This window comes from Podarcis cretensis (assembly GCF_951804945.1).
Source record: "Podarcis cretensis genome assembly, chromosome: 13".
Lineage (NCBI taxonomy): Eukaryota > Metazoa > Chordata > Lepidosauria > Squamata > Lacertidae > Podarcis > Podarcis cretensis.
The window spans coordinates 28,067,313-28,080,200 of NC_137182.1; the positions used below are offsets into that span (position 1 = coordinate 28,067,313).

Here is a 12,888-nt window from a genome sequence, read left to right on the forward strand (position 1 = left end):
GGAGGAGGAGGAGGAGGAGAGGCTGTGAAAAGGGGGAAGGGAGTGAAAAGGCAAAGGAGTTTTTGGGCAGTCTCAAGACATGTGAGCCAGGGAGGAAAATTCACAGGGAGATGGGGGGGGGGGCGATAGTTTTGAGGTCCCTTATTAAATTCTTACTTTGCTCTTTTTCAGATTCCACAAGTACTCGTAAAACTGAAAAAATATCCTCAAGGAGAAAAGGTAAAGGTTGCTTTTTGAAAAGCAAAACATCATCTTCACAACAGCTACGTCAGTGTTCTATTTACAGTGGTACCTCAGGCTACAAACGCTTTGGGTTACAAACGCTTTGGGTTACAAACTCCGCTAACCCGGAAGTAGTTGCTCCGGGTTGCGAACTTTGCCCCAGGATGAGAACGGAAATCGCGTGGCGGCGGTGTGGTGGCAGCAGGAGGCCCCATTAGCAAAAGTGCACCTCAGGTTAAGAACGGTTTTGGGTTAAGAACGGACCTCCGGAACGAATTAAGTTCGTAACCTGAGGTACCACTGTATTTGTTTAGAACTGCTAAAAATTATTTGGGAAGAAAAATGGAAGCAAGTCATCATGATTTTAGTTTTGCAATTAAGAATGCTTAGGTTAAAGATGGGATTTTCAGTGAGAACAAGTTCCATCAGTGACTCTAGCCATGATGGGTAAGGATGAAGAGCCAGAATTTCTATGATTATCATGCTTTAGGTCAAAGAAGAAAGGCATTTCCATCATACCCTCTTTGTGAGCTTCACAGAGGCATTTGACTGCTGTCTGCAGTCCTAGACAGAATGCTGGGCTAAATGGAGCTTTTGGTTAAAAAGTAGTTCTTCTGCCACTGAGTGAGTTTATGGCTAAAGTGGGAATCGAACCTGTCTTCCCAGTCATAGAGGTCATCTAATGTGGTCTTTAAGAGAGGCCGATGGAAACAAATTAGCCTCAAAGCTTAACTTTTGAGACTGCTTCCTTTAAAAAATACAAATAAAAAAAATCACCTGCTATTCAGATTTCCCCTTTCAAACCTCACCATAAGTTTTCTTTTTCTTTCTAAATTCCATGCCACATGAAATCTGGGGGAGACAAAAAATCAGTTCCACACACATTTATCATATTCTCCCTTACTCTATAAAACCCCCAACTGCAATGTACCACTTGCAAAGAGCAGTTCAAAAGAAGTAATTCTTCACCAGTGTGTCTGCATGGCTTCAGTTTACTTAATCAAGTGGTTCAAGCTTCTACACCACAAAAGGGGGGCGTGGAGAGAAACAAAACAACCAATCCTTTAAGTTTGCTGGAATTTTTTCCCTAGCTCGCTCAATGGCAAATTCTGTAGCATGAAGCTTGCCGAAAAGAAATTACCAGGAGCTAATGTTCTCAGTGGGCTTATTGGGATGCACTGCCTTGGCCTGTTTTTATAGGGGATTATGGGTGGGGATTCCAGTACAGCATTGGCAGACCTTTTAGATGAAAGGAAGAAAATAATAATAGTGCAATTGCAGGACTTCACCGAAGATGTGAATTGTGCCTTTGAGTTCCTCCTGAAGCTGACGCCCCTTCTGGACAAGGCCGACCAACGCTGCAAGTAAGTTCCCCTTCTTCGTGGCTCTTCAAGTAGAGGGGACAGAGCCCTAGGGCTTTTCCTGCTTGGCCTGGGAGTTCTTCTCTCAGTTTCACTCCCATGTTTATCAGGGTCTCTGCTCCCATGAGATGCCGCTCTCTTAGCTGCCAGCCACCATCCTTTGTCCTCCAAAGCTCCACTCCTTGAATCTCAGGGTCTAACTCTTAGGGAGCTTGGCAACCCTAGTCCTACTGTCAGGGGGAAGGCTGCTTTTTAAATTTAATGTTGTTGTTGTTGTTTGATATATTTAATTGAATGCAAAAAAATACAGCAAGTGACTAGAGACAGGACATAAACTCATCATTATTCCCCCCCCCCCCATTGAACCAAGTTGAATAGTGAGCATTGAAGACTAGGTTGGAGGGATATTTTGGCCAAAACCAGTTTTCTATTTGGAGTAGGGGCAAGCAAGGTGGGAGAACAGTCAAGGTTGAGATGAGAACAGCCTGATAGACACGGCAGAGTTGAGCAGGGTTAGATAGTGGGAGAAATTGCTGAGGTGGTTGTCATCCAGAGGAAGTTAAATGGACCAACTCGTGAGGGAGGTGTGTTTGTTACTCAAACCAGAACCTGGTATAAGCTCTCTGTCACCGGTCACAGAAACTGGTTTGGTTAGTAGAAGGGGCCTGTGGGAGGACTGGGCCTCTTCTTCACTGCTCAAGCCTACTCCCTGTTTTCTTAACACAGTAACATTCCAGATGTTGATTGGTTGACTGTGTTTACTTCCATGCCGCTGTGTCCAAAGCGGCTTACACCAAGCATTGAAAGCATCGAAAGAGAGTGTTGGAAATACAGATATACAAAATACAGAACAATAGCACTGACAACAGAAAACTAGAAGCTAGCACAGTTTAATCTGAAATGGGAATTTTTCAAGGAAAATTCCCTGTTTTTCCCCTGCTGAGTGGGATATAACAGGAGATTAGAACTGGGGGAAGGGCCAGGGAAAGCGGACAGCCTTGTAAACAGAATTCGCCATGCATAGGCTTGCTGCTGATGTCGCAATTAGAACTGTTTGTTCTGCATGATAGATTAAGACCCAAACTCCCCAATGTGTGAAGCAGTCGGTGTCGCTCTTGCATAAAGTAGTATTTTGAATCAGTTTGGTCCAATTTTCTTGTGCCCAGCTCTTGAACGCTTTGTTCTGTTATGAAGACATAAGCACAAACTTGAGGTGGTTCTTTCTTACGCTTAATCCTTCAGCCTGGGCTGGATGCGCTCTGTGCATGATACATGATAAATTGCCAAGGAGCTGTAGGGTAGAATGGGCAACTCCTGGGTTCTGATCATTCTGTACTCCTGTGGTCTCAACTTGCAAGTGCAGAATTGCATAATTCAGCACCCTGAGAATCCAGGTGTTTGTTTTGCGTTTCTGGTGGGTTTCTGGTTGTTGGTTTTTTGTTTTTTTTTGAGGTGTCATGCCTTTAAAGCAGCCTTGAAAATGAGTGGATAGAGGCTCAGAAACGTTCAGTAATTAGTGACCTCTCTCTCATGGCTGGCAGAAAAACTCAATAGATTATGCAAAGGAAGTGAGTGTACACATGCAAATGTGCTTTGTTTACAGAATTGAGCCAACCAATTTGGTTGGTCTTGTAGGTAGCTGTGTAGTAATGGGAAGAGCATTGAGCTTGGATGGAGGAGACCAGGGTTCATTTCCCTGCTCCTCAACTAGGAAGCTGACTGGGCTGCATTGAGCAAGCTTCTGTCTCTACCCGGAAGGCGTTGGTGTGGCTAAAATGGCATATTCCCCATGAAAGCAAAACTTGGGAGTAGCACAGATAGAAATGCAAAACATACTGCAGCAGGCCACTTAGGCCTCTAGAGACAAAGCTGGATCTGTGGCCATTCTCAAAATGCCAACCAATCCTTGAGTGGGGAGCACAAGCCCCTTCAGGGCAGGTTGAGCAATTTCCTTACTGGGCTCAAAGCGAAATTTAGAGCATGCAGGTGTCAGTCACCGAAACCACACGCATCCTTTTTGACCTTTTGAGCCTTTGAGCAGCGGTTGCTTCCACTCAAGGTTTGTCCTTTCCTTAACGCTGAGAAGACTAGAAGGTTGAATCCTGGTATCCTCCTTTGTATTCCTCCTTTCCGTGATTGTTACTATATTTGCAACGTCAAAAATGGTGCTCAATAAAAACTCTACAAATTTTATGACAACCGAAACACAAGGACACAAAGAGAGGCATTTTATCGGGATTCTTTCTTTGCCTCCCAGTTATATTCTTTCACCTTCAGTTATATTCCCACCATCTCTTCCATAATTCACCTTGTGCCATCTAGTGTCCTTCCCCAAAAGGTCCAGCAACAGAACAGTCTGTCTCCATTATGGACCATGTTTGTTCAGACATTTTTACACATTTTTTCCCTCTTTTGGTGGTGGTTCTTCCAGCTGTGACTGCACGAGCCTTCTCTTTCAAGAATGTGGCAAGCAGGGTCTGCTCTCCGAAGCCAACATGAACAACCTCATAGCCAAACGGTAGGCTTATCTAGCTTTGCGCAAAAGGGGCGATAGGCTAGATGCAGGGGCAAAGACGCATGTAGTGGTTGCTTCAGCATATCTTGGCAAAAAAGCAGGGGAGACAAAAATCTTGCTTTGAAAGACAGCCGTAGCTGTGACATGCTATAACTCAGGGGCTGTCGTCCTTACTCCAGGTCATATTTGCCTGCCACAGATTACTAATACAGATGACTAGTTTATTAAGTTGGGACTGTAGGCCTTCTTCATCTGTTCTTCCAAAAGCCCCGAAACTTTTTGCTCCTCCTCTCCTTGAAATCCTTCTAGCTTGTCATTGCAAGAATTCTGTAGCTAAGAAATAATAGTTCCCGAGCTTGCTTCCCCACCCAACCCCTCCACCACCCTCTCAGTTGCATTTCCTTTTGTGCCATGTCTTTTTTAGATTGTGAGCCTGGAGACAGGGACTGTCCTGTCACCGACATAGCGAGATGAGCACCGCAACCCCAAAGTCGGTCACGACTGAACCTAATGGTCAGGGGTCCCTTTACCTTTACTTTTTTAGAACAAAAATGTTTCAAATAAATAAGCTGTAAATGTGGGGGAGCCTAGCCACATGATAAGGTCTTCAAACTTCAGCACACATTAAAATGATGGGGGAATCCCACCACATTTTCCTAAATACAGACTGGGGATGGGATACCTATGGTTTTCCAGATGTTGGACAACCATTTACATCACCTCCTGACTATTGGCCACGCTGGCTGAATCTGATAGGAGTTGGAGTCCAAAAGCTTCCAAAGGGTTAAAGGGTATAGACAAAGCAAAACCATGGTAGAAAACTTTACCACTCAGTCAGTTTGTCATCTGCTTTGAGCCCATGGGGACTAGGAAGTCGTGTTTCTGAGACCCCACAGGTTAAATATGTTAACCTGAGTCAAACTCTCAGAAATTATAAGTTCATTGCCCTGAATTTTCATCAGAAGTTTATAGATATGTGAATTTTGTACTGGTGGGGTGGCCCTTATAACAGAGTATTCCACTTTCATTAAAGAGCTCTTTACCCTCTTATTTCAACTCTGAGTATTTTTCTTCTGACCTCACCCAGGACCGCCGATCGGGAACATGCGCCACGTTTAAAGTCTCCTGAGAATGCTAACATTCAACCCAACCCAGGCCTCATCCTGCGAGCGGAGCCCACCGTCACCAACATCCTGAAAGTAGGCACTAAACTTGTGATGGCATCTTGAACACAGAAACTGGATTACCTTTATTATTTTTAGTACTACTGCTGTAGTAGTCTTTGGTGCTACTGAAGTCTAGACCAGGGGTAGGCAAACTAAGGCCCGTGGGCTGGATGTGGCCCAGTCGCCTTCTCAATCCGGTCCACAGACTGTCCAGGAATCAGCGTGTTTTTACATGAGTAGAATGTGTGCTTTTATTTAAAATGCATCTCTGGGTTATTTGTGGGGCATAGGAATTTGTTCTTTCCCCCCCAAAAAATATAGTCCGGCCCCCCACAAGGTCTGAGGGACAATGGACCGGCCCATGGCCTATGGTTTGAATAGCACTGTAAATTAGGTTGAAAGAAAGTGTCTTGTCTCTGGCTGATAGCAGAGCTTCACGACTGGGGATTTGAACCTACGCCTTGCATATCAACGCGTATCAAATGATTTCAAGGCATTTTGGGGAAAGGGACAGGATCCAAAATATCCTGGGACAGTGGTCAGCTATTTGGCACAAAAAGCCACTTGAGTATCGTTTGTCTGTGCTTGTATTAGAGAGAACACAGCAAAACACACACTATTTTATTGTTATGTCACACCCATTGGGCTGGCACGCATAAATCTGTGGTGGCTTTGCCCTCTGGGACAAAGTGACACAGGAATTGGGGGTGGCACACCAACATTTACCAAGTTAGCAAACAGCGTGACCCCAGACATAAGGTATCTGAAAGTATGGTTTATTGGAGAAACAACTACTAGTTTTGCTACTCTGAAGGTTAAGTACAGCAAGGCACATTTTTACAAGGCCTGACAAACCTTTATTGAACATGTAACCAAAGAAACAATGGGTAGACCCTCATCTGAAGTATACAAATGCCTCTGAAAAGACATCCAAGAACTAGTCTTGGAAATGCAATCCAGATATATCTGTTAATTCTCTGAAGACTTCTCTATGTATCTTGTTACCTTCTTGTATGTCTTGATACTGCTTGTAAAGACAATCAAGACAATCTATGGTAAGTTACGCATTCTGTGTTTCCCCCCTCTTAGTTGGTGCTTTGTTAATGTGTGTTGATTGATTGTGACTTAGTCATATTTTTTTCTTTTTAAAAGAATGGAACTGGAGACATTTCTGTGTTAATTCTCTTTCTAATATTGGACAAAGCCTTCACATTCCTTTTAGCAATTGAAAAATTTTCAACTTTCTTTAGTTCAGGGATTCCCAAACTGTGATCTGCGGACCACCAGTGGTCTGCTGGCTTCATTCAACTGGACCACGGCATGTCCACATTCATCTTGATTTTTAATTGTATTTTTATTTCTCATATTGCATTTTTTTTTTGTTTTACAATTTGAATTCTGTGAAATGGTGATGAATACCCACGGGCATGTAGTTAAGTTGCTAAGAACTGATTTCTCTTTACACAATTCTCTGTAGTTTGTTCCCTGCCGGCTACCAATCGGGAACCTTCGTCGACTCAATTACCTTCTTTATTTATATCTCTGCTACTCCAGACAATGGATTCAGATCACTCGAAAACCCCAGAAGGGCTGCTGGGTGTCTTGGGACATATGCTGTCTGGGAAGAGCTTGGATCTGTTGTTGGCAGCTGCAGCAGCTACAGGGAAGCTGAAAGTCTTTGCCCGGAAATTTATCAAGTGAGTGGGTCTGGATATGATTGGCCACTGCCTCCTTTCAAGTTGGGGAGCTGGAGTCTGTCACTACGGTCACAGAGCGTGCAAGTGCTAAAACACCCACCCACAGCTCGGTTGAGCTTCTGCTGTTCTCTGGCCAATTATTTTTTTAAAAAAAATATTACCTGTATTTTTCACTCTATAAGATGCACCAGACCATAAGACGCACCTAGTTTTTGGAGGAGGAAAACAAGAAAAATAATATTCTGAATCTCAGAAGCCAGAACAACAATCCCTCTTGCTGTTCTGGCTTCTGGGATAGCTGCGCAGCCTGCATTCGCTCCATAAGACGCACACACATTTCCCCTTTTTAGGAGGGAAAAAGTGAGTCTTATAGAGCAAAAAATACAGTGGTCTTTATTAATAGTAAAATAAAAATAGTAAAATAAAGTAAAGTAAAATAGTAAAAATAAACAGTGGGGTATTAGCTCTGCCCAAGGCATGATGGGGAGCAGCAATGGCTGGGAAAAGATAGACATAACATTTTACAAGGACAGGAAGGAACACCACCAACAGAATAATTGTCACACACAGGAGGAATAAGGATATAGTTTGAATACTTCACCAATAGATTTATAAATCATTTAATGTTTTAAGACAAGTGGATGTTGTTAATATTACAGTTGTTGTATAACGGATAGTTATTTTGGATGGAATGTAATTGAGATGAATAAGATTTTGGAACGCAGAAACAAAGTAAATCATCAAACCATTAGTTCTACCACATGCGGGAGGCCACCCAAATTTTATAATTTGACATTTGAATGATTGGGATTAATAACTGTACTCTGATTTGGCATTGTTATAATGAGGCTACCATTGGATTATTGTAATTGAAAGCTAATAAAAATTATTGGGGGAGGGGAGGTAAAAATAATGTGAAGTAAAATAGTAAAAAGAAAAGTAGCAAAATAAAATAGAACAGAACAGATAAACAATATGCTCCAAGGCTATAGTCTCACCCAGCCTTGCACTTCCAGTCCTGAACTTGGGAGAATGAAATATTGTGCTGATGTCATTCAAAAGGAGCTTGCAAGGCTGATGTGCAATGGCTAAAATGCAGTTGAGCATCCATTGGTTGAGTGTGTTGGCAGCTGTACCCTACCTGGCTTCTGTCTACATAGGATTCAGGCTGTTTTTAGATCCGCATCAGCACTTCCAGGCACAGTTCAGTGGGGGAACCATTGCACAAGGTGTCGGAGTAAAGCGCCCCCAGTACAAATCACTCTCGATCTGGAGTGCGTTCTTCCCCTTCCTCCCCCTGCAGAAACAATGAGGCAGATTCTTAGAATTCCCATTTCACATAGATGGGAAACTGAGGTGGTGGCCGAAGCCTCGGTGGCATGGTAGGCTGACCTATCCCACAGCAAGAGCAGCGTGAACAGTGTCAAATCAGCAGTTCCCGTTAATGTTTCTCTCCCCAGACATCTTGTGAAACACTACTCATGACATGACATCATTGCATGTTGTGTTCCTCTGCCCTGGGAGTTGGGAAACTGGAAATACGTGTTGACATACTGACTTGGGTGTTGTTGGAGCAGCCCAATACAGATCTGCTGCTTTCAATGGCACCCAGGTGGCTTCCCTAATGTTTAGCACTGGCCTTGGATCTAAGCCTTCAAGCCTGTAAGCCAATCTATCCTAACAGAACACAGGCACCATATGTATTTTAGCTGTAAGGCCGTTTTGCTTTTCTGAATTCCTGCCAATGACAAGAGATCAACCCCCTGTCTCCATTCCTCTTCTTTTATTCCACAGCCCATCCCCAATTCCATGTAAGGCTGCTGCATTTTTTTCTGAACCCATTTGTGTCTTAGCTGAAGGGCTATTAGGTAGCCGCTCACGAGGCTGTTAAACCTCCCACAAGTGGCTATCTTACAAGCACACTCAGGCTTTTCTGTACTTGAGCAAATCAAGCAAGATTGTGGGGTGGGGTGAGGGTCTTCTCCCACCCATTATTAGAAGCAAACAATTCTCCTGCAGGGTAAAGACACATTTGTTTTTGATGTTGCTGCCAGGAGGGGGAACCGGGAGGTGGGGCTGGACTATCTTTCGAGCCATGTGATGGTATATTTCTGTCACAAGACTCCTGTCTGAATAAATCTACTCCACTCCTTCACGTATAAGCCTCAAGCGTGCGAGCTCTAGCGCTGCAGTATTGCTGCTGTGGCCATGTGTAGTCCACACAAGTGTGGAATATGATACCGAGTATGTAATTCGGCATCCTATGTGAGGTTGAAAGCGAAAGGCTGTGCCATACCAGAAAGCAGGGCTTTCTTTCAGCCAAAACTCACCGGAACTGAGTGTGTCTGAGTTGGTGGGTTCTGTCACCTATCTGGCGTGTTCTGGCAGCTCTGTAGCATTGTGGCATGGTAGTATGTGGCAGAGGCTGTGGGCGGCACATCTATGCGGCAGAGGGTGGTGGCATAAGGCTCCGGAACTGGTGGTGAGGCCAATGGGCGAAGAAGTGAACCTTCCTTAGGCGATCCCACCCCTAACAAAAGCTCAACAACTTGGGTGCTCCACCTAAACAAGTTCCGGCACCTCATTTATCTAGAAAAAAAGCCCTGCCAGAATGTCAACATGTTTGCATTATGGGAACTTGGCTTGTTAGATGAGCCACATCTGGGTGGGAAAGGCCTGAATCTTTTCCAAAAGAGTAAAGGCAGACTAAGGCTGCATCCACACTATATACAGTGGTACCTCAGGTTACAGACGCTTCAGGTTACAGACTCCACTAACCCAGAAATAGTACCTCGGGGTAAGAACTTTACCTCAGGATGAGAACAGAAATCGCGCAGTGGCAGCACGGCGGCAGCGGGAGGCCCCATTATTTAAAGTGGTACCTCAGGTTAAGAACAGTTTCAGGTTAAGAACGGACCTCCAGAATTAATTAAGTTCTTAACCCGAGATACCACTGTATTCTCAGAGCGTATCTAAAGCAAGCCTCCCCCCCACCAATATGGGAACTGTAGCTTACCCACAGCAGAGCTACAGTTCCCAGCACCCTTTACAAACTTTAGCTCCCAGGATTCTTTGTGAGAAGAAATGTCAATTAAATGTATAGTGTGTGCACAGCCTAAGAGGAGAAGAATTAGAGGTGGGGAATGGCTAAGAAGGTTTCACCTTGATTAGATTGGTAAAAAGAAGAAAGGATGGGGCAGCACCCAAATTCAAGTCCCACTTGAGATGTGCATTTAGTCTTGCCAATGGGAATGATTGTGACCTACTTTTTAAGTTCGCATTGTGTTTCACGCAGCAAGGTGATCAACATTTTAGAAAGCAAATAATAAATACGTGGGGGCAGATACGATACTTGGTTTGGTCCCTTACAAAATAAATGCAGCCTTAGCTCATTTTTTGCCCTTTTCTGTTCCTTCACCTCTCATTTTAGGCTTAATGAACTTACCAAGCACATCAGCGGAGAAGGCTGTAAGTCCCAGTTGTCTTGCTTTATTTCTTTTCTTTTCAGTCTGATGTTACTGCAGCTCCTTCCTGAGGCTCTAGATTTTTTTGCGTGTTAACTGAAAAGTCTGGAGGGGGTGGGGAAGAGTTGAAAGTGAGCCATGGTGCCTGGCAGCGTAGGCAGTGTCAGCGCAGCATTCCTGATGCAACAAGGGGGGCATTCAAGTTATGACTGGGGTCTCTTTGTCTTTTGGGCTACCACGTGCATCCTCCCGTTTCCCCACCACCCCTGAGAATAGTCACTTTGTGCTGCTTGGTGGGGGACCTCGGCCCTGGGAGGGGAAGGGTTAACTTGCAGCTGTGAGCTTGCCCTCCCTCTCCTCTCCTCTCCCCTTCCTTTCCTCCCCACAGTCCTCTGAGCGCCCATACAGCTCAAGTCCTTTGGATGGAGTGATGTGTGTGAATCCCACTTAACCCAAGATAAGGATTCTGAATGCGTTTTGCATGTGATTAAATGCACAAAAGACCCTCTGACCTTCCACTGGACTGATGGGAAAGGGAGCTCTCTTTAGCCATTGGCAGTTTTTGTTTCCTCTTTGTTCATTTTTCAAGATGTTTGGAGTGCTTTGAAACTGTTAATCTTGGTCACACCCTCAAAAGGGTTTGATAAAAAGTGAGGAGCTGGAAAGAGGGGCCTGAGTCCGATTTTCATTAGGGATGTCCATTGCTCTGTTCTTGCTGCTTTCTATGATTACTATAAGGCCAATAAATAGATAGGGATGCAGGTGGCGCTGTGGTCTAAACCACTGAGCCCCTTGGGCTTGCCGATCAGAAGGTTGGCGGTTCGAATCCCTGCGACAGGGTGAGTTCTTGTTGCTCTGTCCCAGCTCCTGCGAACCTAGCAGTTCGAAAGCACACCTGTGCAAATAGATAAATAGGTACCGCTGCGGTGGGAAGGTAAACGGCATTTCCATGTGCTCTGGTTTCCGTCACGGTGTTCCATTTCGCCAGAAGCATTTTAGTCATGCCAGCCACATGACCCGTAAAGCTGCCTGTGGACAAACGCTGGCTCCCTCAGCCTGAAAGCGAGATGAACACCGCAACCCCATAGTCGAATTTGACTGGACTTACCCGTCCAGGGGGTCCTTTTTAAATGAATAGATAGATACATGTTTTTTTTTGGGGGGGGTGTCATTTATATATGCATGTTTGGAGGAAAGGCAGAGAAGAAAGATGCATGTACCAAAAGCCTAGTCAACAGCACCATTTTCAAAAGATGTCTAAAAGAAAGTAAGGTCGTGTCCTGCCGGACTTCTCTTGGCAAGAAGTTCCACAGGGCCAGCCCCAGGCTAAAGGCGCAGCGAAGGCATATGGGAGGAGGGACTGCCAGAAGCGCCCCATCAGAGGCTGTCAGTGATCCATGTGGGACGTAAGGACTCAGGAATGGAAAGAAACGAAAAAACACAGAGCGAGAGAACTCCTCTTTTGTCAATACAACGAACGAGAATGTAGTTGCAGGGCACTTCTTATGCACCAGATGTCGTTAATGGTCATCATAAATTACTGATATATCTCTTGTTGTTGTTGTGTGAACTTATCATTGTGGGTTTCCTCCCACTTCTCTAGCCAAAGCGGCGTCAGTCAGAGCGCTTCTCTTCGACATTTCCTTCCTCATGCTGTGCCATGTCGCCCAGACCTACGGCTCTGAGGTAGGGTCTTCTCTACGCTGTACAATACGGGGGCAAGGGAGAGGTAATGGTGGTGGAGAGGTTGTCTGCATAGGCACAGAGATGTAAGTAAAATGGGGTTCTTCTCTGAACACGTGCAGTGTACGTTCTGAGCTTTCCACTCTCTTCTCCCCTCCACCTGTGAGGAATATTTTTAATTTGCTTTGAGTTTTGTCGTAAGCCACCCTGAGAACTTGGCAACAGGGTGCCATGAAAATGCCATAAATAAACAAATGGGGTGGCCAGAATCCTGAAAGCGAGAGCTTATTCCAGGCACGGGAAACCAGGCCCCATGTTCATGGCCTGCATGTGTTGTCCCTAACCTCTCACTCACTAGGTGGCGCTGTTGCTGTGGTCGAGGGCTTCATGATGTCTCTACCTTGCCCAACTCCTTTGGCCGTCTCTCTTTCAGGTGATCCTTTCTGAAGCTGGTCCACCTGGGGAAGTGCCTTTCTTTGAGACCTGGATGCAGACCTGCATGCCAGAGGAAGGGAAGATCCTCAACCCTGACCACCCTTGCTTCCGGCCCGATTCCACCAAGGTGGAGTCTCTAGTTGCTTTGCTCAACAATTCGTCAGAAATGAAGTTGGTGTAAGTAACTATACTAGAATAGCTGAGGAATTGGTGTCATAAAAATAGCGGGCTGAAGGTTCCCTTCTCTCCTGAGCGCCAGTTGCTTTCTTCATGCTGCAGGGCTATTCGTTGTTTTCTCTGTCCATGCTGTAGAGCGGATTCCTGAACCTCGTGGCTCTCGATTTC

The 12,888-nt window shown here is 45.0% G+C and overlaps 1 protein-coding gene across 6 annotated transcripts in view; it reads left to right on the plus strand.

Moving 5' to 3' along the window:
- The window catches only part of MED24 (mediator complex subunit 24), a 51,620-nt gene that overhangs the window by 22,731 nt on the left and 16,001 nt on the right, over positions 1 to 12,888 (plus strand). For all 6 annotated transcript variants that reach the window (XR_013832357.1, XM_079948676.1, XM_079948678.1 and 3 more), the window contains exons 10-17: positions 172 to 219; positions 1,504 to 1,586; positions 4,015 to 4,101; positions 5,186 to 5,297; positions 6,819 to 6,961; positions 10,392 to 10,429; positions 12,029 to 12,111; positions 12,542 to 12,720. Coding sequence is in view for 5 of the 6 variants with exons in the window: in XM_079948676.1 (XP_079804802.1) it covers positions 172 to 219; positions 1,504 to 1,586; positions 4,015 to 4,101; positions 5,186 to 5,297; positions 6,819 to 6,961; positions 10,392 to 10,429; positions 12,029 to 12,111; positions 12,542 to 12,720 (773 nt within the window). In the remaining variant the exon portion in view is untranslated. The remainder of the gene's footprint in view (positions 1 to 171; positions 220 to 1,503; positions 1,587 to 4,014; positions 4,102 to 5,185; positions 5,298 to 6,818; positions 6,962 to 10,391; positions 10,430 to 12,028; positions 12,112 to 12,541; positions 12,721 to 12,888) is intronic.